At 39.1% G+C, this 23928-nt stretch overlaps 1 protein-coding gene across 1 annotated transcript in view; it reads left to right on the top strand.

Annotated features, from left to right (window-relative positions):
* Positions 1-381: 381 nt before the first annotated feature.
* The window catches only part of IPO5 (importin 5), a 41333-nt gene continuing 17786 nt past the window's right edge, over positions 382-23928 (top strand). Inside the window, exons 1-10 of the mRNA XM_054003350.1 lie at positions 382-564; positions 5612-5692; positions 10141-10333; positions 10821-10923; positions 11149-11245; positions 12266-12370; positions 15568-15690; positions 15777-15897; positions 19387-19474; positions 22579-22685. Of these exons, the coding sequence (XP_053859325.1) occupies positions 481-564; positions 5612-5692; positions 10141-10333; positions 10821-10923; positions 11149-11245; positions 12266-12370; positions 15568-15690; positions 15777-15897; positions 19387-19474; positions 22579-22685 (1102 nt within the window). The 5' untranslated portion in view covers positions 382-480. The remainder of the gene's footprint in view (positions 565-5611; positions 5693-10140; positions 10334-10820; positions 10924-11148; positions 11246-12265; positions 12371-15567; positions 15691-15776; positions 15898-19386; positions 19475-22578; positions 22686-23928) is intronic.

The raw sequence follows: 23928 nt of genomic DNA, 5'->3' as shown, positions 1-23928 counted from the left end.
CGGGACAGCAGCACGACGTCACCAGCGCCCGGAGGCGACGCCCCGCGATCTCCCGCGCTTTCTGTCCCTCCCCTTCGCTGCCCTCCCCCCGGCCCGGCCCGGCCCCAGCTCCGCGTCCGGGCGCGACCCCTCCCAGCCCGCACCGCCCGACCGCGGCTCCGGCCAATCCCGCCGGGGCTGCCGGAGCCGCCCGCCAATCAGAGCGCTCCGCCGCCCCTGCCTCCCGCCCCCGGCGCGGCGGCGCACCAATGACACGCGAGGAGACAAACCCCCATTGAGGGTCGGTTGAGCCGCCGCTCCCCGCTGCCCGCCTCGCCCCGAGCCGCCAGGACGTCAAAGGGAGGCAGGGCCAATCGGGGGCGAGGCTCCGTACGCCGCGACCAATGGGAGCGCGGCTGGCGTTGCGGCCCCGCCCCTCGTTCCCCCGCCGGCGGCGCGGCCGGCGCTCCCCCTTCCTCCCTCTCCTTCCCTCTCGCAGCAATGGCGGCGACGGAGCAGGAGCCGTTCTACGCCCTCCTCGGCAACCTGCTCAGCCCGGACAATGCGGTCCGCAAGCAGGCCGAGGTAACAGGGCCGCCGCGCCAGCGGCCGCCGAGACGGCCTGTCAGACCCGCTGGGCCTCGTTGGAGGGCGGGAGGGAGGGAGGAAGGGAGGGGGGCAGGGAGGCGGCGGGGCCGGCCGAGCCCCACGTGTGAGCAGCGGCAGCAGCTGCCGCCGGGGCGGCCCGGGCCTTGTCCCGGTCGGGGCGGCGGGGCCGGGCGGTGGCGACCGTTTTGCCTGACGGGCGAAGGGCCCGCGCCGGCCCTTGGCCCGTGAGGGCGAGAAGGGTCCCGTTACTCTCCTCGGCGCCCGCCCCGGCGTGTCCGGCGCCGCTCTCGCCCCTCGCCCGCCTGGAGACCGCTCCCCCCGCGGCCCGTGTGGGACCGTCGCCAGGGGCTGCTTGTCCCCGTTGCCCATGGCTGGCTTCGCCTGGCGTGACGGAGCGCGGCCCCGGCCCCGCCGCGCAGGGGGGGGCACAAGCCGGTGGCGGCAGCGGCGTGTGGGGGGCCGGCTCTCGGTGGCTCGGGAGCGGAGGCGTTTCTCGAAGGAGGTCAGAGCGGGTGCCTGGCACGATGGAAGCGCTGTTGTGTGCGCTCCCGAAGCGGCCCTCGCAGGGGCTCCGTGCTCCCGCCCCGGCTTGGCCGGCAGGAGCGGGACCGAGGTCCTTCTCTGTTGCCACACAGGAGTTTGGTTTTTTAACTTTTCGGAACGGCCCCGTATGTGTTCAAGTGTTTCGTCAGCTAAGAAGTATTTCATCCAAAAGAAGTGTTTCCAGTATGCTGAGTTTCTCTTGTTATCAGCAAAAAGTTTTCAGACATGTTGTTTCAGCTGAAATTCTTTGTGGCGGTTAAGCCACGTTAATTCTTTCTCTCTGTCATGCTTAAGGCTCCATTGTCAAGCCTGGTGGGGAATCTCTCCCGTTGAATTAAATACCAGCGTCTAGGTTTAGCATGAATTCCCGCTGCATGGCTGCATCGGGTCTTTTATCGCTCTCATCACTCCAGCGGTCAGCAGAGTTCAGTGCATTGTTTGGTGAAGAATAAAAAGCATTATTCCCGATGCTGCAGTGAAAATTCCTCAAATATGAATCCAGAGTGAGAAGGAGGGGAGACATATTTTTAGAAAGCTAGTGAAGTTTGGTATTGATAACTGCACTTTCTAGAGAGTCAGCAAGAATTATTCCCACATTCCTGAACATAGAGCTGCAATGGAGGCCATTCCCTGGGAGCTGAATTTCTTTCTCTTCTCAACTGCCTACATATAACCTAAAAACATTTCTAAAAAATTTTGAGCTTTATTGGAATTATAACAAAGCAAGTTCATTGTGCACCTGTGTCACAATGCCTATGAAATAAAACATTGGGTAAGAACTCTAAAGCTTAGATTTTTAAAACTGGTATATTTTGTCAGAAACTTGCTTGAAACTGATTTGGAGTTTTTTTAATCTTCATAAATACATGTGTACTATAGTCAATCAGAGTAAGAAACCCTAATTGGCATGCTAGATACCAAGCTTCTCAAATCTTGGTTTCCTATAAAAATACAAGGAATAGTATGACTTTTTACTTATTTATCTGCACTGAATTTGTCATTAGTTTCTGAATATTTCCAAGGTGTGCTGCAAATTATTTTATGGTTTAGGATCATTCATATTGGAAGGGTTCTCAGGAAGTCTGCCATGCTCAAAGCAGTGTCAGCTCTCAGGTCAGATCAGGTCACTCAGCGCTTTGTCCTGCTGACTCTTGAAAACCTCTAAGAATGGAGACTGCACAAGCTCTTTGAGTTACTCACTCCTGCTTGACTTGTCCTCATTAGGACAGAGAGATCTGCACCCCTTGGAGTCTGAACCTCCTTTTTTCAATTTACACCTGTTGTCTTTCATTTTTCCACCATGCATGGCTGTGAAGAACCCCACTTAGTCTTTGTGGTGGGTTAATGAACTTTCACCTAGAAACACAAATCTGTCTCTCTACAGTGTAGCTAGACTGACTTAAATTGGTTATTTCTTAAGTAACATATTTTTGGATAAAAGTGTTGCATAGCCTTTAAAATATTTGCTTCCTAAAATCATACAGGACTCATACTTGGTTTTAAACATTGGCATAGTCCAGTCAGTTTTTCAAAGTGTACTTACTGTTGGAAGGTAATATTGAATACATAAAGGATTCAAATAACTGCAGGTAAATTGAATTGCAGGTTTTCATTTGTATCCAGTGAAAACCAGTCAGAATGAGAAATGGATAGACAGGAAACTAAGCAGACTCAGGTTCTTCCAGATAGGTTTTGAAATGAGAATGAGGGGTGTTCAGCTGAAGACTGAACTTGATAGAGATGTAGAGACATATCCTGTTTGGGAGGATTGTAGTAAAAGATGTTAAAAAAAAAAGGATGAGGAAGAAAGCCTGGTGACTCCAAACTCAGTTGATGTGAATGGATTTATATGTGTATAGTCTACTCTTGTGAGACCCCACCGGAGTACTGTGTCTGTCTCTGTGGCCCCTAACACAAGAAGGATGTGGATGTCTTGGAGTGGGTCCAGAGGAGGGTCACAAAGATGATCAGAGGGTCTGGACAGCTCTCCTGTGAAAGACAGGCTGAGACAGTAGGGTTTGTTCAGCCTGGAGAAGACTGGAGGCACCTTAGAGCAGCCTTCAAGTACCTAAAGAGGACCTGCAAGAAAGGTGGAGAGGGGCTTTCACAAGGGCATGCAATAATAGGACAAGGGGCAAGAGCTTTAAACTTTAGGGGGGCAGGGTTAGATTAGATATACAGAATAAATTCTTGCTGTGAGGGTGTTGAGGTGCTGGAACAGGCTGCCCAGAAAAGCTGTAATGCCCCATTCTGGGAAGTCTAGGTTGGCTGGGGCTTTGAGTAACCTGGTCTAGTGGGAGGTTCTATGGCAGAGGGTTTGGAACTAGGTGGTCTTTAATGTCCCTTCCAGCCAAAACATTCTATGATTATGTGTATGAGCTAGCATGCTCATAACTTAACTTGACTAGTTGGTTGAAATCTGGTTGGTTTATTTTACCATCCATCCTGGAATGTTGTCTGTTGGCTGTAAAAGCCTGTCTTCTTACTTGTATGTGTGTCTTCTAATAGAGAAACTTTTGTTTACTTTGTTTTGGTGATTTTATACTCTTTTTAAAAATGCATTTTTCAGGTTTGGGAGAACATAAGTATCAAGTGTAGACAATAGATACTTTCTTGCATGTGTTATGCAAGTTGGTCGTGGTGTGTGAGAAATTTGCACTTCTGTGTAACATAACTGGGGAACTAACTGTAAACTTAAAGAATACAGTAAGATGTAGCAGGATCCAGGTACATAGAGTGTACATAGGTACATAGAGTGTAGGCAAGACGGGTAGTAAGATGGGTGGGGCCAGCAAAGAGGTCTCCTACCAGCCCAGAAGGAAGGTTCTGTGTTTGGCCATATATTCCTTGTACCCCTTTGATTTAGTGTCCTCTGAATCCAGTTTACAGAATTGACAGAGTTATGCCATTGAACAATTGCTTAGGTTGCTGCCATTTTTAGTGAGTTAAATAAACAACTCAAAATAGAATTTTATGGTTATCAGAATTGACATGAGGGAAGCAGCCTTTAATGTGCTTCAGCTGTCTGTGAAAGCATATCTTCAAATCCATGCTGGGCCTGAGTTTAGGGAGCCGTCGTGTTTCTGTATTAGTTTTTGGATTTGTAGATAATAGTGCAGTATAAATATATACATTCATGGAAGAGGTTAACCTGAGAAAGACTTTCTGTTCTGACCATAAACTTCATTTAATTTTGCAGTCTCCATGAAATGATTAGATTAAATGTAGTGATTCATTGGGGATTCAGAGTCTCATTGACTGTGAGTGTATGTTGGCAACCAGAGAGAATATGAAATGTGGATTCACTTTGTGAAGAAGGCCTACTAGGAAGCAGGTGCAGAAAGGGAGGAAGATGATGTCCAATATTAAATGCAAAACTGCTTAGTTGACAATAGCAGGTATCCTGTCAAGGTGTGTAAGAGTTTATTAGAGTATTGGAAGGAGCTACTGCAGAGTTGGAAATGGGAAGTAGGCAGGCAGAGAACTGATAGAAATGAACCTGGGCTTTGCAGAATAGGCTCATTCCTTGAGTTCAAGATGGAATAATGAATATTTGGAAAGGGTGAAATAATTCATCTTCAAGATTGCCAACAAAAAGTAATTCAGAATTACTAAGTATAGAACTATTTCTGGATGTTATGAGGGGTTGCTATTTAGCTTGTGATTCTGCTGCTCCTACCTTACATAGGTTTTATATATTTATTTTTTTAAATTGTTTCAAAATGCACTCATATACCATGTTTTGGATACCAAAAGTTGTTTTGCTGTGTCTTCACTCTAGCTTCTAAGTAACAATATAATTTAAAATGGAGATATGTATAAAATGCATGCCAGAAGCATGTAAGACAATGTAACTGAACTTACTAAACTTCTCATTTTGTTAAGAGGATTTTCCTAAGGAGGTGACTAAATAGCTTCTCTTTCTGAAATTCAGGCAGGCATTTAAAAATACAACGTTCTTATTCAGAATGTGTGGTTGAGACGTGGGGCTGCCACATAACATTGTAATAGTTCTTAAAAGGTTCAGAACCAGAACTGATCCAATTTTTGGACTATACATACATTTGTCTGTGATTATTAACCTGTTGGTCATAGCTCAGTCTCAGATTTCCAAAGTTCTTAATTCTTTGAGATGATAAAAGCTATGATGGATTCCCAGTAGGACATGTTTGGTGTATGTTGTATTTCTACGAGTTTATGTTCTATTTATATTTTGTAACTAATCTCCTAAGTGGCCAGTCATGCATATGTAGATCATTCCAATATGGCAGATCTTACTAGATAACTAAGATTTTACTCATAACTTCAAAATAGGTCATACATTTTTATTTTGATAAGTTTAATTTCTTTTTTTCTGCTACGTTATTTTTTTTTAATTGGATGAACTGATGTTGTTTTAAAAGGAAAGTCAATTCATATTAATGCTTAACACATGCTTTCTAATAAATGTTTACAATAAGCTGCATCTCTTTTTATGCAGGAGACGTACGAAACTATTCCTGGCCCATCAAAAATCACTTACCTCCTGCAGGCAATCAGGAACAATGCTACTCCCGAGGAGGTATGGCTCAATAACCTTGGATTTGTGCAGATTTTCAAGGGGACTTGGAAAAGAGGGGAAGAAATCAGTGCTGATCATTTTGGGATAAATGAGCAAGTTTGGTGTTAACTTTTCACTTATAGAAGTTACTCTTGCCAAAGAAATCAAAGGCTAACATTTGTAGAATATCTTGACATTTAACTTTACCAGTGGATTAATTAAAGAAGGGTTTGAATGTTAGCTGTTACCATAAGTAAGCATTAGGTGCTGGACTCAAAAAATCCTGATTAATAAAACCTACAACCTCTTCCCTGTAAATCCAGCTACTTAGTAGCCTAATTAGAGCCTAAGTGAAGTAATCCCCATGCTCAATCTAAACACTGCATATAAACATGCTGGGAAACATCCTGTGCATGTTTAATATGGTGCTGGTATCAGCAGGTAGTTCACGTATGTTTTGTAGAGATCCAAATGCTGAGCAGTGGATAGAGCTTTGGACCTGGTTTGTGTCCTTTGAGCACATTGAATGTACCAGAGCCACCAAACACAGGATGCTGGAAAAGCTTCAGAACTTTAAACGTGCCTTGTCCAGGCTATGTGAAAGCTGGGTTCAGATCCCTCTTCATCTTGAAGGCTTTGTTTTGCTTTACCTCCTTGCAGGAAAACTAGGCTGAAGAAAATACCCCATCCTGTTTGCATGAGTTGGGTGTCTGTGTTGTAGAGAGTGTAAGATTTGTAGGACTACTCAGACAACAGTTGGGGAAATCCTGCCTCTGCAACCCAGTAGTTTTGGCATTTAAATGGAGAATCAGGGATGCAGATTGTGTTCCCAGTACCCCTTGCATTTGACATAAAAAACACCATTAAGCTAGATTTGGAATAACTCTTTTAACTGACTGTGTAACAGTTTTTCTCCTAACCAGATGCCTAAACTATGGAAATATTCACCTCTTTCCTCTGTTCTTATTTCATACTTTCCTAATAGCAAAGTAACACTGTTCACAGAAGTGGAGGGAAGCATCTGACTTAGCAGTTAGAACACTTCTGTGCCAGGTGGTGTGCTGTTTGTGCACCTCAGTCTGAGGAGGGGCTTGTCCTTATTTCCTGCACTTGTAGACTCACTGTTATGAAGACTGCTTTCTATGCAACTGCATTCTAAAGGGCTGTACAGAAAGGTGATATATATTCACAGTTTATTTGATTCATTTTATTTGTAGGACTTAAATATTTTAGGCTGTTACTTTGCAATTTTGATTTACCACATACATATTTGAGAGGATTTCTGCATTTTTGCCTGCATTTGTTTTTTCTTGGTTAACTCTGGTTTGGCAGGTTTTGATTGTGTCCCAATTTACAGATGATTGGTAGAATAATAAATGCTCTGTAAAACTGTTTCTGCTGTTCTCAAAACCTTCTTGGAGGGCCCTGACCTCTCCCAGACCTCTGCCCATATTGTCACGTGAAGGGATGCATTTCTTAGTTTGAAGACTGCTGTTGTGGACAGCTTCCTGTTTAGCCTTTGGGAAGGAAGGCAGCCCAAGGATGCACCACAGTTCTGCCTTTGAGTTGTCTGTGGACCTTGGGCACTCTGTGCTTTGAATTCCACATTGGACTTGATCTCTGAATGACAGTGTGCAAGTACATCTTTGAACCACATGCTAAATGTTCTTTACTTCCATCCCTGCATATTTTCCTCCTTGAGGACTTGTACAATAAAACAAAAGTAAAACTCAGTGTGGCAATGCTACACACAAGATAGTCAAACTTTTTCTTATAAAATGTGTAGGGTTACGTGGATGCTTTGAATATCAGTGGAGAGCATAGCATCCCAGATTGCTGTTCATAATTCTGCTGCTGCCCTGCTCAGCAAATTGATTTTCTTCTTGTGCTTTATTTTCATCATCCCTAAAATACTAAAACATTTTAACACTATAAATTCTACTAATCAGAAGCAGTATTAAAATTGAAATTTGAGTATTATGACTACTTTTTATATTAATAACTTTAACACTTTAGTTGTATGTGAGCATCTGAGTAATTTAGACATGCAGAAGACTTAATGCTGGGAAAAAATGTGCTCTCTTTATGCTTCATTGGTAGCTGGAATTCCTTCTTTGGGGATGTATGCTTTCTATTGGTCCTCTCCTCATTAAAAGCTATTGCTACTAAATTGCAGAATTTTAAAATGTTTAAGTACATATTTTTAAATATGTAAACATAAAAGAACCTTTGGGGTGTGTGAAAAATACATATATTCTTTCTTAGAGTGGAAGAAACAGCCCTGAAGGTGCCATTAATTCAGCCATGTTTGTCATAATTAAATTGACAATGATAGTTTTTCTATGTAAGTGAGTATCTGCTGAGGAAAATATGCCAATTTTTATTATTAGAAGTCAGTAGCTCATTTGTCACTCCTTAAAACACTTGAATTTGCTTTAGGGATTTTGTTTTTTTTTTTTTTCCTAAGCTAGTAACTATAACCAGGAGATAATTTGTGTAGTGTTGGTCTTGTGTTTTTCTGTATGCCTTACTACTTGTGTTTTTACTTTGCAATCAGTCTGTTTATCAGTCTTCTAATATTTTAAATTCTTCAGAGTTGGAGATTCTTATCCTTGTTTTCATAAAGTAATCTTCACCTCTATTCCCTGTCTGTCCACTCTTAGTACTTCATGAAAGAATATAATATAATGCGAGTTCAGCGATTATCAGGTGTCAGGAAATCCGCACTGAAACATGATGCCTTGAGTAAGAGAAGACAGCACCAGAGTTTGTGCCCTGTTTAGTCCCAGTGAATTTGCTCCCCATTCAAGGCATTTTTATGTTAGTTTACCATACTAATGAGGAAAAATTTAATCTTTCCCAGTATTGGTGCTCCAAGGGATGGGAGAAAGAAAGATATAATTATATTTTGGTACCATGAAAGTTTTTGGACACATTGTTAGTAAGATTCCCACAGGCAGTGGGGGAAGAATGTCCTTCTGAACTCATGTTCCCCATATGACAGCCTATTGTTAGAGAATCTTGGCTTCTGATGGGAACTACAGCACAGGTGGGCACTGTGACTGTTCACCTGCTGCCTTCCTTACGTCTGCTAGGGAAGAGCTAATCCTACATATGTGGTGGCCTTAGTCCACACTGGAGATGATGAGGAGGAGATAAGGAATTATAGAGTTGGGTCCAGTTCTACTCCTGCTGGTACAGAGACACTTTGAGTGTACTACTCTTTAGTTGAGCAGAAAAGAGCTGGGTAGTTTAGAAAAAGACAGTTTGTCTGGAGACTGCAGAACATAAGAATAGTATCTTGGACGATGTTCTAGCAATACCTGGTATTTACAGCGTATGTTGACACTGCGACAATTTGTGTTTTCACATCTACAGGTTATGTCATAGTAACACTATTGAGAAATTGGAATTGGTTACTTTTGCTGCTCATTGAACAGTTTTGAATTTCAAAGGTTTATAAATGAAACTGTCATTCATGTGCGCATTAAATAAGAATATCTTAGCAAAAAAATGAGTTTGGATTTTTTCTTGTGAGATTGTAGTACACATAAGGTTTTATTACATGTGTTAAACTTTAGAAGTTTGGGAAGTGATTTTTAATTACTGTGTGTCCTTAAACACCAGTTGGTGAACATTCTATTAAGTTATTCATAGAGCTTCATGTGTCTTTGCTTTTACTGCAAGCATTACTCTATTAATTTTGGATTACTATATTTTTTGCTTCTAGTTCTTGTACAATTGTAAATGAATATAGTAAATGAATATAGATATACATGACACTGTTGTAAAATAGGTGTACACATCCAGGATACAAGATTGTAATATGTGATTTTGAGGTTCCTATGCTTAAGTTCAACTTTAAAGAAAGAAGTTTCATCATAGGCCTGCAAAACACTGAAAGCTTTATTTTGACTTTGATTTGGGTTTTCTTTTTGCCTATGTGGCTTTTTTATTGTTCAGAGAAGAATTTTATTTGCCAAATTCTAACTGTAGGTTCTTGAATCTTTAGCTTTAAGTTTAGTTGAGAATGTGAAGGAGAGCTTACAGGTTAATTATCTGACAAAGTTGCCCCAATAAGTCACTTTTTAATCCAGAAAAACCTGTCTGGATTATAATGACCTCATTAGGCCATTTAAAATAGAAAGAAATCATGGTTTAAAGATCCTTCAATAGCACAGCTAAATTCTTAACTTGCCACAAAATACGTTTGAGGTTCAGCTATAGAAAAAACCTGAATACCTCAGTACTGTCTTTATTTCTTTGAAGGGCTGTAATTGTCAGAAACATAGTTGCAAGCTGATGCTTCTTTACTATGTTTTTTTTTTGTCTGTTGCTTGAGAGGTATTCCATTCTCCAAAGAAGTCTACACAATGGAAGTGTCATTTGGAAGCATGATGTGGGTATTCCCTTGTAGGAGCATGATTACCATGTCAAACACTTTAACACACACACTTCTCCTTCAACAGGCTCGGCAAATGGCAGCTGTCCTTCTGCGCCGCCTGTTGTCATCTGCATTTGAAGAAGTTTATCCAGCTCTGTCACCTGAGGATCAGACGTCAGTCAAGAGTGAATTGCTGCTCTTTATCCAGTTAGAAGTGCAGTCCACTATGAGGAAGAAAATATGTGACATAGTCGCTGAATTGGCCAGGAATTTGATAGGTACTTTATTTATATAAGTTGATATTGTAGTAAAATGTTTATGTATTGATAGTAGTTGTATCTCTTGTTCTCTACTCCTGCTTAGGCTTTGCACATGATGTACTAACTGATTCCATGGTTTATAATAGAACCTGATATTTCTTCACACTATCCTTGACTAGGTGAACACTTAAACTCTGCTTTTTCAATTGCTCAAGTTTAGGTGAGATTGTATTAAGGTTTATAAATCCAGTTTTGTGTAAATTGTCATGAATTATGCTGAACATGGCATCAGTTTCTTTTTTTTTTTGAGTCCTGCTATATAGCAGTAAATAGAGATCATGTTCTGTTATGGAGTGTTTGTAGATTAAACATTTCACAATATTTTACATTGCGACTTAGGCACATCTTCCCATCAGGGAGTCAGTGATGACTGGTTTTCCTGCACCACTGATATCTCACCATTCTGAAGTTTGCTTATCCTAAAACTTTATTGTGTTAAATGTAGATGAAGATGGCAACAACCAGTGGCCAGAAGTTCTGAAATTCTTATTTGACTCTGTCAGCTCTCAGAATGTGGGACTGCGTGAGGCTGCTCTCCATATTTTCTGGTAAGCTACATTTTTGTAGGACAGCCTAATCATGTCTTAAAATGAAAGAAAAACTGTCACAACATAATTAACTAGAAATCATATTTATTTCATTTATTTTCTTGTATTGTGGCTTACTTAAGTGTGTACAGTTACAGTCTGTAACCTAAACAATGGATAAGCTTGAAATACTAGTTTAACCTTAACTTGTATGAATTTTTATTAATGTTTTGGTCTTATCCTTAGGAATTTTCCTGGGATTTTTGGGAATCAACAGCAACACTATTTGGAGGTCATTAAGAGAATGCTGGTTCAGTGTATGCAAGATCAGGAGCATCTCTCAGTAAGACCTTTATGTTCTTTTGGGATTTTAGTATGTTCTGAGCATAGCAACTCAGTGCAGTAGTCTCAAATACAAAGGTTAAACCATAGATTTCAACCAGAGAATTGCATTACCTGAAAATTATGTACATACGGAGTTTTGACTGTGCCTGCTGCAAACCAAAGGCTCAGACCCTTCTGTGGTCCTAAAGCTGACTGGCTGCTCATATCTTCGTTGTTTAGGCCCATATTCTTCTCTAGTTATGCTTGGAGAAACCCAGTTGCAGTGGCCCCAGGCAGATGGGGTTTTAGCCAGCAGCACTGAGGGGTCAGAAACTCCATGCTAAATTCTCTTTCTGGCCTTTGTATTTAACAGTGTAAGTCTGTCGTGTCTCTACATACAGTATCTATGTAGATGGTACATGGTATGTCTCAAAATTCTGAATTTACAACAGCTCCTTGAACTGTTTCTGCGTGTTTTGCTCTAAGGGTGTGTAAGCAAGCCTTGCTTTTCTGGAAGGCTTCAGATTAATTGATTTGTGCAGAGAATTGTACTTTGAAAATGTTTCTCTTGTTATGGAAAATGCTGGGCAAGGATAGGAAACCCTGCTGTGATATATGGGTTCAGTTTGCTGCTCCCCCAAGGATTACTTTTTCTGACCTTTGAAAGTCAACTGAATAACATTTTCTAAAGTACCACAAGTCATGCCTTTAAAGAAGAATGCCTTAAACACTTAGATCACACTTCTTGAAAAATGAGACTGACACTTGCATGCATATTTGAAGTTTTGGTAGAAGTTGAAAACAATAGGGTTTTTTCCTCTTTTATTAAATGAAAACCACCAAAACAAAAAGCAAAACTAGGGACTACTTGCCACCTCATATGATAAACTTTTTGTATTGTAGACAACATAGATGCTGATGGTCTTCATTATCACTTTACCTTAATTTGAAGTAAAATTTAAAATCACATGTTAAAAATTATCAGAGGCATGTTTCAGTACTAGTTTCTCACATTTATTTCCTCAATCTTGTCTTTTAGATCAAGACTTTGTCTGCTAGAGCTGCAGCTGCATTTGTGCTTGCTAATGAACTCAATGCTCCCCTTCTTAAACATTTTGCAGACTTGCTACCTGGAATCTTGCAGGTGAGAAACCAAACAAGTTACACTTAATGTGCCATTACTGTCTGTATTGACTATATACAAATGTAAGTTATTGGTCTGTGAATCTGTGAATTTTTGCTGAGACCTGAATTAACTAAGCCTTTTAGCCAGACAGCAGTCACCAGCAAGATGAAGTGGAGACTAATACGGAATTTTGCAAACAGAGGGTAATTGATTGGGTTTTAAGGAAAATAGCTCAGTTCTGATCAACTTAGGCGATGTTACAGAGATAAATGAGTTAAAATTCTTTGTAAGGTAAATGTAGGTCAAAATCATACAGCTTTTAAATTAGCCATGATATTGAAATACAGATATGGGCTACCCTGAGATGTGCAGTAATCTGTAATTGGGGAATTCATGGACTTGTGATATCCTGTATCTCTTCACTTTAGAGGAAAGCATCGAATTATTCTGAATGTAGATTCTCAGACTGAGAACAGAAGTCTGTAGACATGATCTTTACTGTTTGATAAATTAGGAAATTGCAAATAAATGCCTTTTTAAGCTTCATATAATTTCTGAGGCTGGATTAGATCTCTTGGATGGATGAATTTGAGCAAAAGTTGAAATTCTAGTGTAAGATTATTTACTTTTGCAGAGAAGCTTATTGTAAACCAAACCAGAGACAGAAATGGTTTGAGCTCTGAAGGATGACAATTTAACAGTATACTTCCCTTTCTATATCAAGAAACAGTGGAAGCAGCTAAGTACCTATGATAATACAGGAAGTGAACTTCTGGTGATTTTAAATTAGGCTAAATTTACATTAAAGACAGAGTTCTCACTACAGTCAGAACAGCAGGTTCTTGTTGAGGGTGTGAGCTGTAAACTGTGTGCACTTTGTGGCAAGCTGAAGAAAAATTTTGCCAAATCTACTGGCATCTGCAACTGATGGAATTCTGCTTGATCATAAATGCAAACTGAGAGGAATTTATTCAAATCATCTGAACTTGAAAATGTAATGTGTATAAGTTTTTTGATATTGAGGTCTCTGTTGGTTAGTCCCTGTCCATGCCTTTGTCAATAACAATTTTGTTGTTCAAAAGTTGTAACTGCCTGAGAGGAGCTTGGCTACACAGTACTGTGTAAGTGGGGGCGAGGCAGGGTGTGGGGTGGTGATACATTTGTCTTGATGTGTGGCACTTAAATAGTGTGTGGGTCTTAGATTTCGGGCTAATAGTCCACTCTCTGTGCTATAACTTTCAATGCTGCTATTGCTCTTTAGACACTGTAATAACATATGTACTTGGCTCGCATTTTCAAGCTTTCGTTTGCTAATGCAGAGCACAGAGCTGTGCTATGAAATCTGTCTTTTTAAAGTACTCACTGCAAGAAGAACTAGATTTTCTGGCTGTGGTAACACAAGATGGATATGAAGATCCGAGTTTATAAATAGGAATGTGTTAGAATAGTGGTGAGTGACCTTTGGAGACAGTTGGATGCTTTTTTTTTTGTTGCTGTTGAAATTAATTTTGTTGAAACACTGACGCAGTAAAAAAGCTAAAAATAAAATTCTGACTTGGCATATCAGTCCTTTCAGTACAAGATCTATAATGGTTATGCTGGAAGTTGAACTTTCAAAACTGACAGTTGAAACTTTTACCCAAAGCTTTCTCTTGCAAAGGGTGTTAAAAGCAGATAGAACTTCACTGACTTCCTTGGACACTGTTTGATACTACAGGAAAGTGCTTTTGCCTTTTAGGGCTCATGTTTCACTTTGAGCTGCTTTCTTCAGAAAACTAGTCTTGCTTTAAAAAACAGTCAGAGATGCAAGTGATGTAAAATACAGTTTTGCAGAAAATTCCAGTAAATATTACATTGTCATTTGAGAGAATCAGAGGATGTTGTAGCTATTAGACCAGAAGGCCTTAACTGTGACAGATTTTTTTTTTCCAGAGTTTTCCAGAACATTTCTGATACTAGAAGATGCTGCTTTTGTGTTGAAAATGTGGGATATATAAGTGCCATTATCAAAAATGTTGAATTCTAGACTTAAATATTAAAAATTATTTAGTTACTCACTTCAAAAAATGCTTCAACATTAGGAAGACATAAAATACTTTGCTAATGAAAATTCCTTTCAAAATCTCAGAAGTGAGTGTAAAGACTTTTTTCTTTGGAGCTTTGTTTCCTTCTAGATTCTAACACCATTGAGTAACAGTGTTCTGTTTTGGCACTAAAATATCACCCTCATCAGTTACAAGTAAGTTTTAAATTACTTTTCTGAATGTGGATAGGGGTTAGGAAAGATAGTTGCAAAAAGCTTGATTTCTTTTTGTCTTCCATGTCTGTGACTGAAGGCTGAAAGGTCTGCTTTAATTTGGTGGCTCTGGAGGGATGTCTGGAAAAAACCTCTTTAATCTTGTGGTTCCTGCTGTTTATAAGCATAAGCTATTCAAAACTTTTCTCACGTAACAGACAAAAGAGGAGTTAGGTTCATTTTCCTTCTTTCAGGCAGAATTACTTCCTTTAAAATGGATTTTGAAGTTGTTGTCAGAACCCAGTGGTTTTGCATGTTGGAGTCTCTGATGTGTGACCTTAATTCTTTCTGATTGTCTGCAGTGTTAGATTTGAACATTGTGAGTAATAACTTAGTTGTAGAAAACTTGTATTTTTGGATGCTGCATAGTATCCTGTTATGGATTTATGCACACAGGTCATCATAGCAAGGTCTGACTCTGGGATCCTGCTGAAAGTTGGAGTGAAGGCTTCTAATTAATTGTATTCTATTAGTTACAGCTTGAGCTGGTGCCTCCAGAGAGGGACCCCTGCCCAATTCATGTCTCTCAATTGTACGTGTGCCACTGATAGCCCAGTCCCCAGCCACTTACTTCTGGTTGGTGGTCTCTTGATTTCTTACTGGTTTTCACTGTTGCAAGACTGATCCTCTGGTGAAGTTACTTCATTCTCTTGGAATTTTCTGCTTGATTCTTATCTTGTTCATTCAGCTTGTATCTGCTGGAACCAGCTAGTTCATTGTTAGAACCATTAGTTTTAACAAAAAGTTTACTCTGGTCAGTTCTTGTGGCCTCAGGCTTTGGCTGATTAAATGAGACTGATTAAATGAGATTGTTCAGAGAAACAATAATACAATTAATGAAATTCCTTCTATAACACTGGTCCTATTAATAATGTTGTTTGTTTTTATTAAATCTTATCTCCATCTTATCTTTTTATAGGCTCTAAATGATTCCTGCTACCAAAATGATGATTCTGTTCTGAAATCCCTTGTAGAAATTGCAGATTCTGTTCCTAAGTATTTACGACCACATTTAGAAGCTACTTTGCAGCTAACTCTGAAGGTAAAGCTAGGAATGTTTTTTAAGAATCACTTTTTCCACCCCAAAACTTCTGTTCTAACCATTTGCTCTGATCTTTTGGGTTGTAGTTGTGTGCAGATACCAGTCTCAGTAACATGCAACGTCAGTTGGCACTTGAAGTAATTGTGGCCTTGTCAGAAACTGCTGCTGCTATGCTGAGGAGGCATACAAATATTATTGCACAAGCCAGTAAGTATTTTCCTCATTTTCTTTGTTGAAACAGTCTTCTTTTACAGTATTAAATTGACTTTGCTGTTGGTCAGTGGCAAAACCATATCTAACTGAGAGTTTGCTAGTGCTCGTAACTTAAGAAAACTCAATTCAGTGTCACCTAATGGAGTAACCCCCTTCCTATTGTGACTCTTCATTAATTAATCCATGCCTATGCAGGACCAAGAATTTGAATAAAAATAATAAAAATACAGTGGACTCTTATTTGATATTTCCAAGGAAAACTCTACTGCATGCTTTTCAGATGTCTTTGGAAAATTTTACTGTAACAAACAAAAGGCATTTAGTTCTGAAGTTCTACGTTTGGAGTTTGGTATGTAGGCCAGATACTTTGTAGTGCTGGCAAGTCAAGGCTGAAGGAATTCAGCATGCATGTTGAGCATCATTGGTGAGTTAAAGCTGTGAATTAAAAAGTCAGATGCTGGTATAAATACATAGAAATAATCTAATTAGTCTATTTAACATGCGGATGGTAAAGTCTTTGAAAAGGTACTTTTAAAATCAAGCATTATTATTTGATATGCTAAAAAGAAATGTCTTCTGAGTGGCCCCAGCATCAATGCTGTTTGCACTGGTGTTTCTTTGCCTTTTAAACCTTTTCTTTGACTAGATCGGGACACTGGCACAGCAGTGTAGCCTGCTTTTCCCTCTCACACTTGTGTTTGTCTAAATTCTTGCTTGTTTTCTGAAACTTGCATAAAAGGCAACTTTTGTTGTGTGCTCTGCTCAAAAATACTACAATTTTGCTGTGTGCTCAGCATGAGGAAAGTTGTATGGATGTCACTAAAATTATAAAACTTCTGTTGGAAAATGTTGTGAACTGGATCTGCTTGGCTTAAGTGTTTAAAATATTCATGAGAAGTTTTGTTTGCTAGTAGAATGTTTTTTTTTTTTAAGAGGTTCTTTAGAACATATTTTGGAATCTGTAAATTTTCAGAACACTCTATTTTCACTCCATCCTGTAGCTTGTTGGAATTATTAATGCTTGACACTTGCTGACCCCACATCATTGCAAGTTTCTTATTTGTTCAGGAGAGAAGTACCTCTTACATCTTTAGAATGTATTCCTATTATTTTGTGTTGCTAGTTGCTGTTTAGAAATGAAATACCTCTATTAAGATAAAGCAGTATATGGGAATGAAATACCTTTCATTTTCAAATTGTCTTAAAATTAGTCTTATTATTAATATATCATTAAGGAGAAAGACATCTATTTTGCAGAACTGGTAAAGCAGTTGTGTTCAGGGAATGATAAAAAGGTAGCAAAAAAGGATTGCTTTTGTCTTGGCTTTGTGTCTTAGTTTAAAAGGCTTTCTGTTTTCATTCAGCTGAGAAGTTGGTAGATCATTTGATACTCACAACTTAGAACTGGGACTGAGGCAAAATTGTCATCTTGTGCTGGTTTTACTGAGCACAATGCTGGTTTAGGAGTGTGTGTCCTTTGTGCCAGTTAGCTGCTCAGGAATCCACTTGGATTAAGACTTCCCTTCTTGAGCTCACAGGATTGCAGAGAGTTTTATTGCTCTGATAATAAGCAGGTTTAGTGGGCTTATGCTTAACTTGTTTGTAAGAGTCTATATATTAGCAGTAATTAAATTTTGAGGGCTTGTTGAGACCATTTTGAAATTTCTATGCACGTTCTCCATTTTTTTTAAACTCTTTGTGAAACTACATTTGCTGGCACCCACATTCATGCAAAACATCAAGAAGAAACAAGAAATGTAGGTTCTAGATATAATGATGGCTAGAGCACGTGGATGAGTGTATTCTCAGCCTTGTTTGTTAGTAGCAACAAACACTGACACGACTTTTTGGAGTCACAGAGCATTTATGTTAGATGATGTTTATCTTCCCTATTCCATAGCTGTTGTGAAAATCCAGGGTTCTCATGTGTGTACTTATGCATGTCTGTGTCTGTAAATCTTCTGGTCTGTTATACTTTGGCAGTTTTGGAGGTCTAGTCAGTGTGTATAAAACTGACATGTAGGCATCATGCTAGAGGGACCATAGTGTCTGTTATCTTGATAGTACATAAGAGGCCTCTGAATTTTTTTGCAACCATAGAATATTTTCTGTCTGAAAATACATACTCATATCAAGTAAATAAATCCATAATTTGATCTTTTTTTGATACTTGCCCTACAATGCTATCAGTAAGCAATATTTTTTTCTGTCATCAGTTGACCAGAAGTTTCTCATCTGTCCAGATATGTGATGGTGAGTTTGCTTAGGGTATTGTCTGTCTGGTAGATTACAATAGTGTAGGTGTATTATGAAATTCAGCAGTTGCAGTATACTTGATCAGTTCCAGTAAATCTCGTTAGCAGCATGAACAGTTACAGGATGCCTACTAGTTTTTCAGGTAGGTTGCTGTAAAGGACAGTTACCTGTGATGGCTGTCTTCAAGATGTGTGGTAGGCTGTGCCAAAAAGATTGTTTAAGGTCAAAGGTCGAGTATTTGACTGAAACCTTTTGTTTCCAGGTCAAAGTGAAACTTCGCTGCATAAATTATACTAAATTCAAATAACTGCTCTGAGTGGTTGGTGTGTGATAGAGAGTAAAGAAGTGCTTAAGAGCACCTTAATTTGCTCTGAAAGCCCAAGGTAGATTTTTTCACCCCTTGTGCTTCTGAAGGGCACAGCACCTGGTAGACTTAGAGCAGACAAACCACTGTGCTCCTTCCTCCTGTGAGAACTTATAAGAATAGGTGATGCTTATTGCATAGTAGTTTAATGCTGTGATAGAAGAGATTGTGTAATAGTCTCTATAAAGACTTAGAATGAGAAGAATGGACAGTCTACAGAGGTAGAAGTAGAAACTCAATCTACAGAGGTAGAAGAAGAAAACTGGTGGATTATAATGTGCAACATACGTTCATTATACAAAAGAAAAATTTGCATTAGGTGGGAAAAGGAAATCTCAAGTTTTAAACCATGGTCTCATTGTAAGAGAAAAGCTTTATGCTAAGCGACCACTGTATAGATGACAAAATCTATTGTGTTAATAAAATTAAGAGTTCAGTAGTATTCTTTCTTAATTAATAGTTTCTTTCATTAGTAGATGTTCAAAGGATGTCAGAATTTCAGAAAAATTAAGGAAGTATATCAGAGTTCTTTAGGCCTATAATACTGGTTTTAACTCTTTCAAGAATATAGACTTTAATAAAGAATTTGCTTTTTGTAATTGTCATGATCTACTAAAATTTTTTGAGTCTTGGTAAGTTACACTCAAGATTTTTTTATCTCAGTTTGAGTGTTCTGGAAATACTTCTCTGGCAATCAGTTCTGGATTATTGGCTGATGCAGTTTGGCAGACATGACCATCTGCCACTGGAAGAAAAGCTGTTTTTCTTCAAAATTTTTTGAAAAGAGAAAACTTGAAATTCATACTTGCTATTTAAGAATCTATTTTAAGAGATCAGACACAGTTTAAAACTGTTTTCTTCAGTTCCTCAGATGTTAGCAATGATGGTTGACTTGGAAGAAGATGAAGATTGGGCAAATGCAGATGAGCTTGCAGATGATGATTTTGACAGGTAATTATGAAACCAGTTGTTTCAATGTGTTATCAAGGCTGTGGCTAAAGGCACATTTAAAGTGCAGAATGCAAATGCCTGTAGTGCATTACTTTTTCTTTATTCAAATAACTACTGTAATTTTGTTCCTTTGGTCATGTGCAGTTTATACGTAGGTTACTTAGGAAGTGTTCAGCAAGGAAGTAAATTATTTAAGTTTTCATATTTGCTGCAATTAGACAAACTGCATGTCCCCACGTTTGCTATTTTGTACTGTTAGAGCTTTTCAAAGCCTTTAGCTTTTGTTTTTTTCTGTCATTTATATTACTCAGTTTAGAAGTCAGTGCCTCCTAATCCTCTAAATTGAGGGCTAATTCTGAAGTTAGCTGGAAGCCATGTTGAAGCATATTGACCTGTTTAATCATTCACAACCAATGTCTTTGTATTTTTCTGTATCTATGCCCTTGAAAATGTGTTGTTTTAGGAAAAAGATGACTTTGGAAGGATGTCATCAGGCATGACATGAAATCCTTGTTGGATTTCACCTAGTTCGAAAATACTACAATTTTGTTATTATTTTACATCCCTTGGTATGGCTAGCAATAGCTTATCTTGTTGTATGTTAGCAAGAAAGATCTAAAGACGTTCAGTCATTTGGATTTGCTTATCCCTGTATGCTTTGCAGCTTGCTCCAACTTTTTACTGAAATAGTAGTTTGCATACAGCATCCTGTTACATTTGCTCTTGTCCAGCTACTGTTAGAGTGAAATGGAAGAAAGCAGAAATAGGTGTAGGAGGTAACTATCTCCACACTTCTGTAAAGACATGGATGTTCATTTACAAGTCTAGACACTTCTTTGACATACCTGGCTCATCCAGATTCAGATGTAATTAGTGTTTTGAGACAATTTATCTCAGAACACTTAGAGATCTTCACAGGAAAATAGACAATAGAAGAGAAGTTCGTTTACCCTGAGCTGTAAAGCAACTTCTAATAGATAGCAGGCATGTAAAGACACCTGTAGAACTGATGCATAGGAATTTATGGAATTGTCCGTTTAATCTTTACCTTATTTGAAATAATCTTTTTACTTTGATGATGAAATTGAAAGTGAGCTGTCCTTTCTTCTCTGCCTCACATGGTAGACCATACCCTTTTAACCTCTTTCCTGAGTGCTGAAATTTTGCTATACAGGTGTCAGACACAACCACTACATTCAGGTTTGCTAAGTATTTAAATCTTTTCAGTCAATAAAATTTCAAGGGGGAATAGAATATTCAAGTTCATATCCTTATCAAGCCTTTCAGGGTGTGGAAATTTATTCAGATGGCTTGCTTTAGGCAGCTTAGTAAGTATGCTGAATCATGCATTTGAGGTATGTGCCATTTCCTCTTTATTGTCAGCAGAGTAACTTTAGTCTTCTAAATACAGCTTAGCTGCCTATGGATTTTGTAATAAAAATTTTCCTTTTCTTTGTTAGAAGTCACAAGTAGAGTAAGCACAGATCAGAAAACAAGTTATGCTCAACAGCCTTAGCCTGAAGGAGCTCCTTTGGCCCTCAAATAGGAGAGGCTTAGACACGAACTACTAGGCATGAGCTGGTCTCTGGTGATCATGTGTGTGAGGGCAGTTTTTCTTTTAGCAGGGTCACTCCTGGTGCTGCTTTGTGCTTCCCACCATTGAACTCACCTTTGTGGAGAGCTCAGTAGCTGATGTGCATGTTAACGTCTCCTGGTGCTTGAGTCTTTGTAGCTTCATAAGAAGACTGAAAATTTTGTGCAGTCCCAGGAACAGGCTAATGATCATCGGGCTGCGCCCTAGTTAGGGTGTGTTCGGATCTGATGAATGGGGATATGAGTCAGCCCACACAAAAGCAGCAGGGAATACTTGAGCATTTCCAGTTTTTTGTTGCTCTAACTTCATAAAGGAGTGAAATTCTAAAGGAGGAAAAGATTAATCCGACTTCCTCTTTTCTTGGCAAAAGCCTTGCAAACATTAGAGGGAGATGTGTGGTCATTTTTCTGAGATAAACTATCTTTATTTCTTGAAACGGAATGTGTGAATTAATGGTGGGAAGAAAGCTCAAGGAACAGAATTTCAGATGAAAGCTGCTGTTAACTTTAGTGAGTTTCCTCCAGTTTAACCCTGTATGCCCATGCTCCATTATCCTGCTGGTGATGTGTCTGTTTATTTGAACATGGCTGATCTGAGGAGCAAATACAATGCTGTCAATTTCTTTTCACAATCACATTTGTTCACAACATGTGAGTTTCTAGATTATTTATGGTTTGTAATGAGACTTGGGGATTCAAGCATAATAATAAGAAGACTGTTTCTGACCCAACTGACTGAAACTTTAAAGAAGGGGGAGAATGATCCCTTTGTGCATCATTACTCAACTTTTTCATCGTCATGGGTGTCTAGGATGGACTGCGATAACTTTGAGTTACTATACTGCCAGCCATACCCAGACTGTAACAATAGTTATCTGTGTCCTGGAAACTTTCTTGCTTTTTTTGTAGGGAATAATTCCATTGGGTGGAACAAATCACTTTGCATAGATAATGTTGGGCTATTCTAACTTCTGTAACTGGCCAAGAGTCACAAATTCCTTACCAGGACTGGATGTTTTCTGCCCAAGTCATTGACAAGAGACCATGCTACTGGGTACAGCCATACAAGAAAGGTCTCTTGTGTGCCAAAGTTTGAATTCTGCTGGTTCACCTGAATCATAGCAAGTCTGAACTGGTTTATGTTCTCGTGACAAAAAGGCAATGGCCAATACTTCATTCATTGCAAATTTAGTTTCAGCTTTCTCGGTGTATGTAACTGCTGTGAAATTCAGTCTGTACCTTCTGACCTAGTGCTAGTAAGACTCAAGTTTCTTTGGTAGTAGACTTAATCAGTGGCCTGCAGAAAACAAATGTCTCAGTGAATAGTAAATAACTATTTTGTGACTGGTGTATATGTTTTCAGATTTGGGTATGGTTTATTTACTTAAAGAGGCTTGTGTTTTCAGATGGCAAAAGTTTGAAGGCTAGAACTTGCAGGGAAGAGCTCCCTGTTGGACTGCTTGTTTTATTGTGGATATCAAACCACTGATATTTATGTAATCGATATTTAGCAATGCAGTGGCTGGTGAGAGTGCGCTGGACAGGATGGCATGTGGCCTTGGAGGGAAACTTGTTTTGCCTATGATTAAAGAACATATTATGCAAATGCTTCAGAATCGTAAGTAACTGCATTTTCTTTTATTATTTTTTAACAATTCTGTGCTTTCCAAGAACTTCAATACCTCTTAAGTCTTTTTATTTTGCTACTTGATATGTTATTATACATTTCCACTTTTGATGTCAGCAGCAAAAACTGTAAATGCTGTGAACTTGAAAGTTTATACTTTCTCTTAGACTGATTTATTAAACTTACATAGAGTGCATTACAACATTTTTTCTGGTACATGGACAGCTGAGCAGAGATGTCATTAAAATAATACAATTTTTTTTAAACACTGGGAATTACATAAAAATAAGGGAAGACATGGGTTTTTTCTATTTCAAAATATTCTCTCTAAATCCCTAAGCAGACCCTTATGGTACCTTAAGTTTGTCTAAAGTGCCACCATTTTTTCTGTAGCTCAGTGTTTTTGCTTCTTCAGAAGTGCTGCATTTAAGTGAAATTTTAATACATTTACAGTTTATAGAGGAAAATTTGTTCGTTTTTTTCCCCTTGGAATTTGATAGACTGAGATCATTGGTAGGCTGTCAGTCTGGTATGCTGATTTTTAATACTTGTTTCATGAGGTGCTTCTATATATTCTTATCAGTTGTTTTGTATGCTTCTTTTCCTCTTAAAATACCTGTAATGCCTGCTCAGCCAATGATTCAAAAAATACTGTGCGTTGCTTTCATGCGCTTTCACTTGACCTGTGGTTCGAGCCTTTGGAGTAGAAGATAACACGAAGTTCTGGGTACTATTTCTGCCTTCATGGTTTAAAACCCAGTCCAGAAAAAGCTGTTAGCATTTTGGGTATGGAACAGAGGGCTACTCAAGGTAGCATCTGCTGTGTGTGAAAACACTAAAAAAGTCAGTTTGGAATCAAAGTTTTTTCTGTAAAGAAAGTTTTATTAATGAAAGGAGCTAATCTGGCTCAGTATTGGTAGCTTCTAGGCTAGCAACTAGCTAATTTTGTAGTACATTCAGAGAAGTGTGGTCTAATAATCACTGAAAGACCTGACTCCTGTAATGGGGGTGGTCATGCAATTCATGCCTGATGTTTGTTTTCTTGTGGGTGAGAGCTGTCCATAACCATTAATACATCCAAATACAAAAGATGTTGTTTGGATTTAAAGCTCTCACTGGTAGGGATTTGGGAGGAAAGATGAAGCGACTTAGATTAAAACATTAACAGTCCTTTCAGAAGTCAAACATTTCCTTCTCCTATCCCCTCTTTCTTTCAAATATTTATTGAAATAAT

This window comes from Vidua macroura, chromosome 2, assembly GCF_024509145.1.
Source record: "Vidua macroura isolate BioBank_ID:100142 chromosome 2, ASM2450914v1, whole genome shotgun sequence".
Lineage (NCBI taxonomy): Eukaryota > Metazoa > Chordata > Aves > Passeriformes > Viduidae > Vidua > Vidua macroura.
This window is presented reverse-complemented; position numbering and strand designations above follow the sequence as displayed.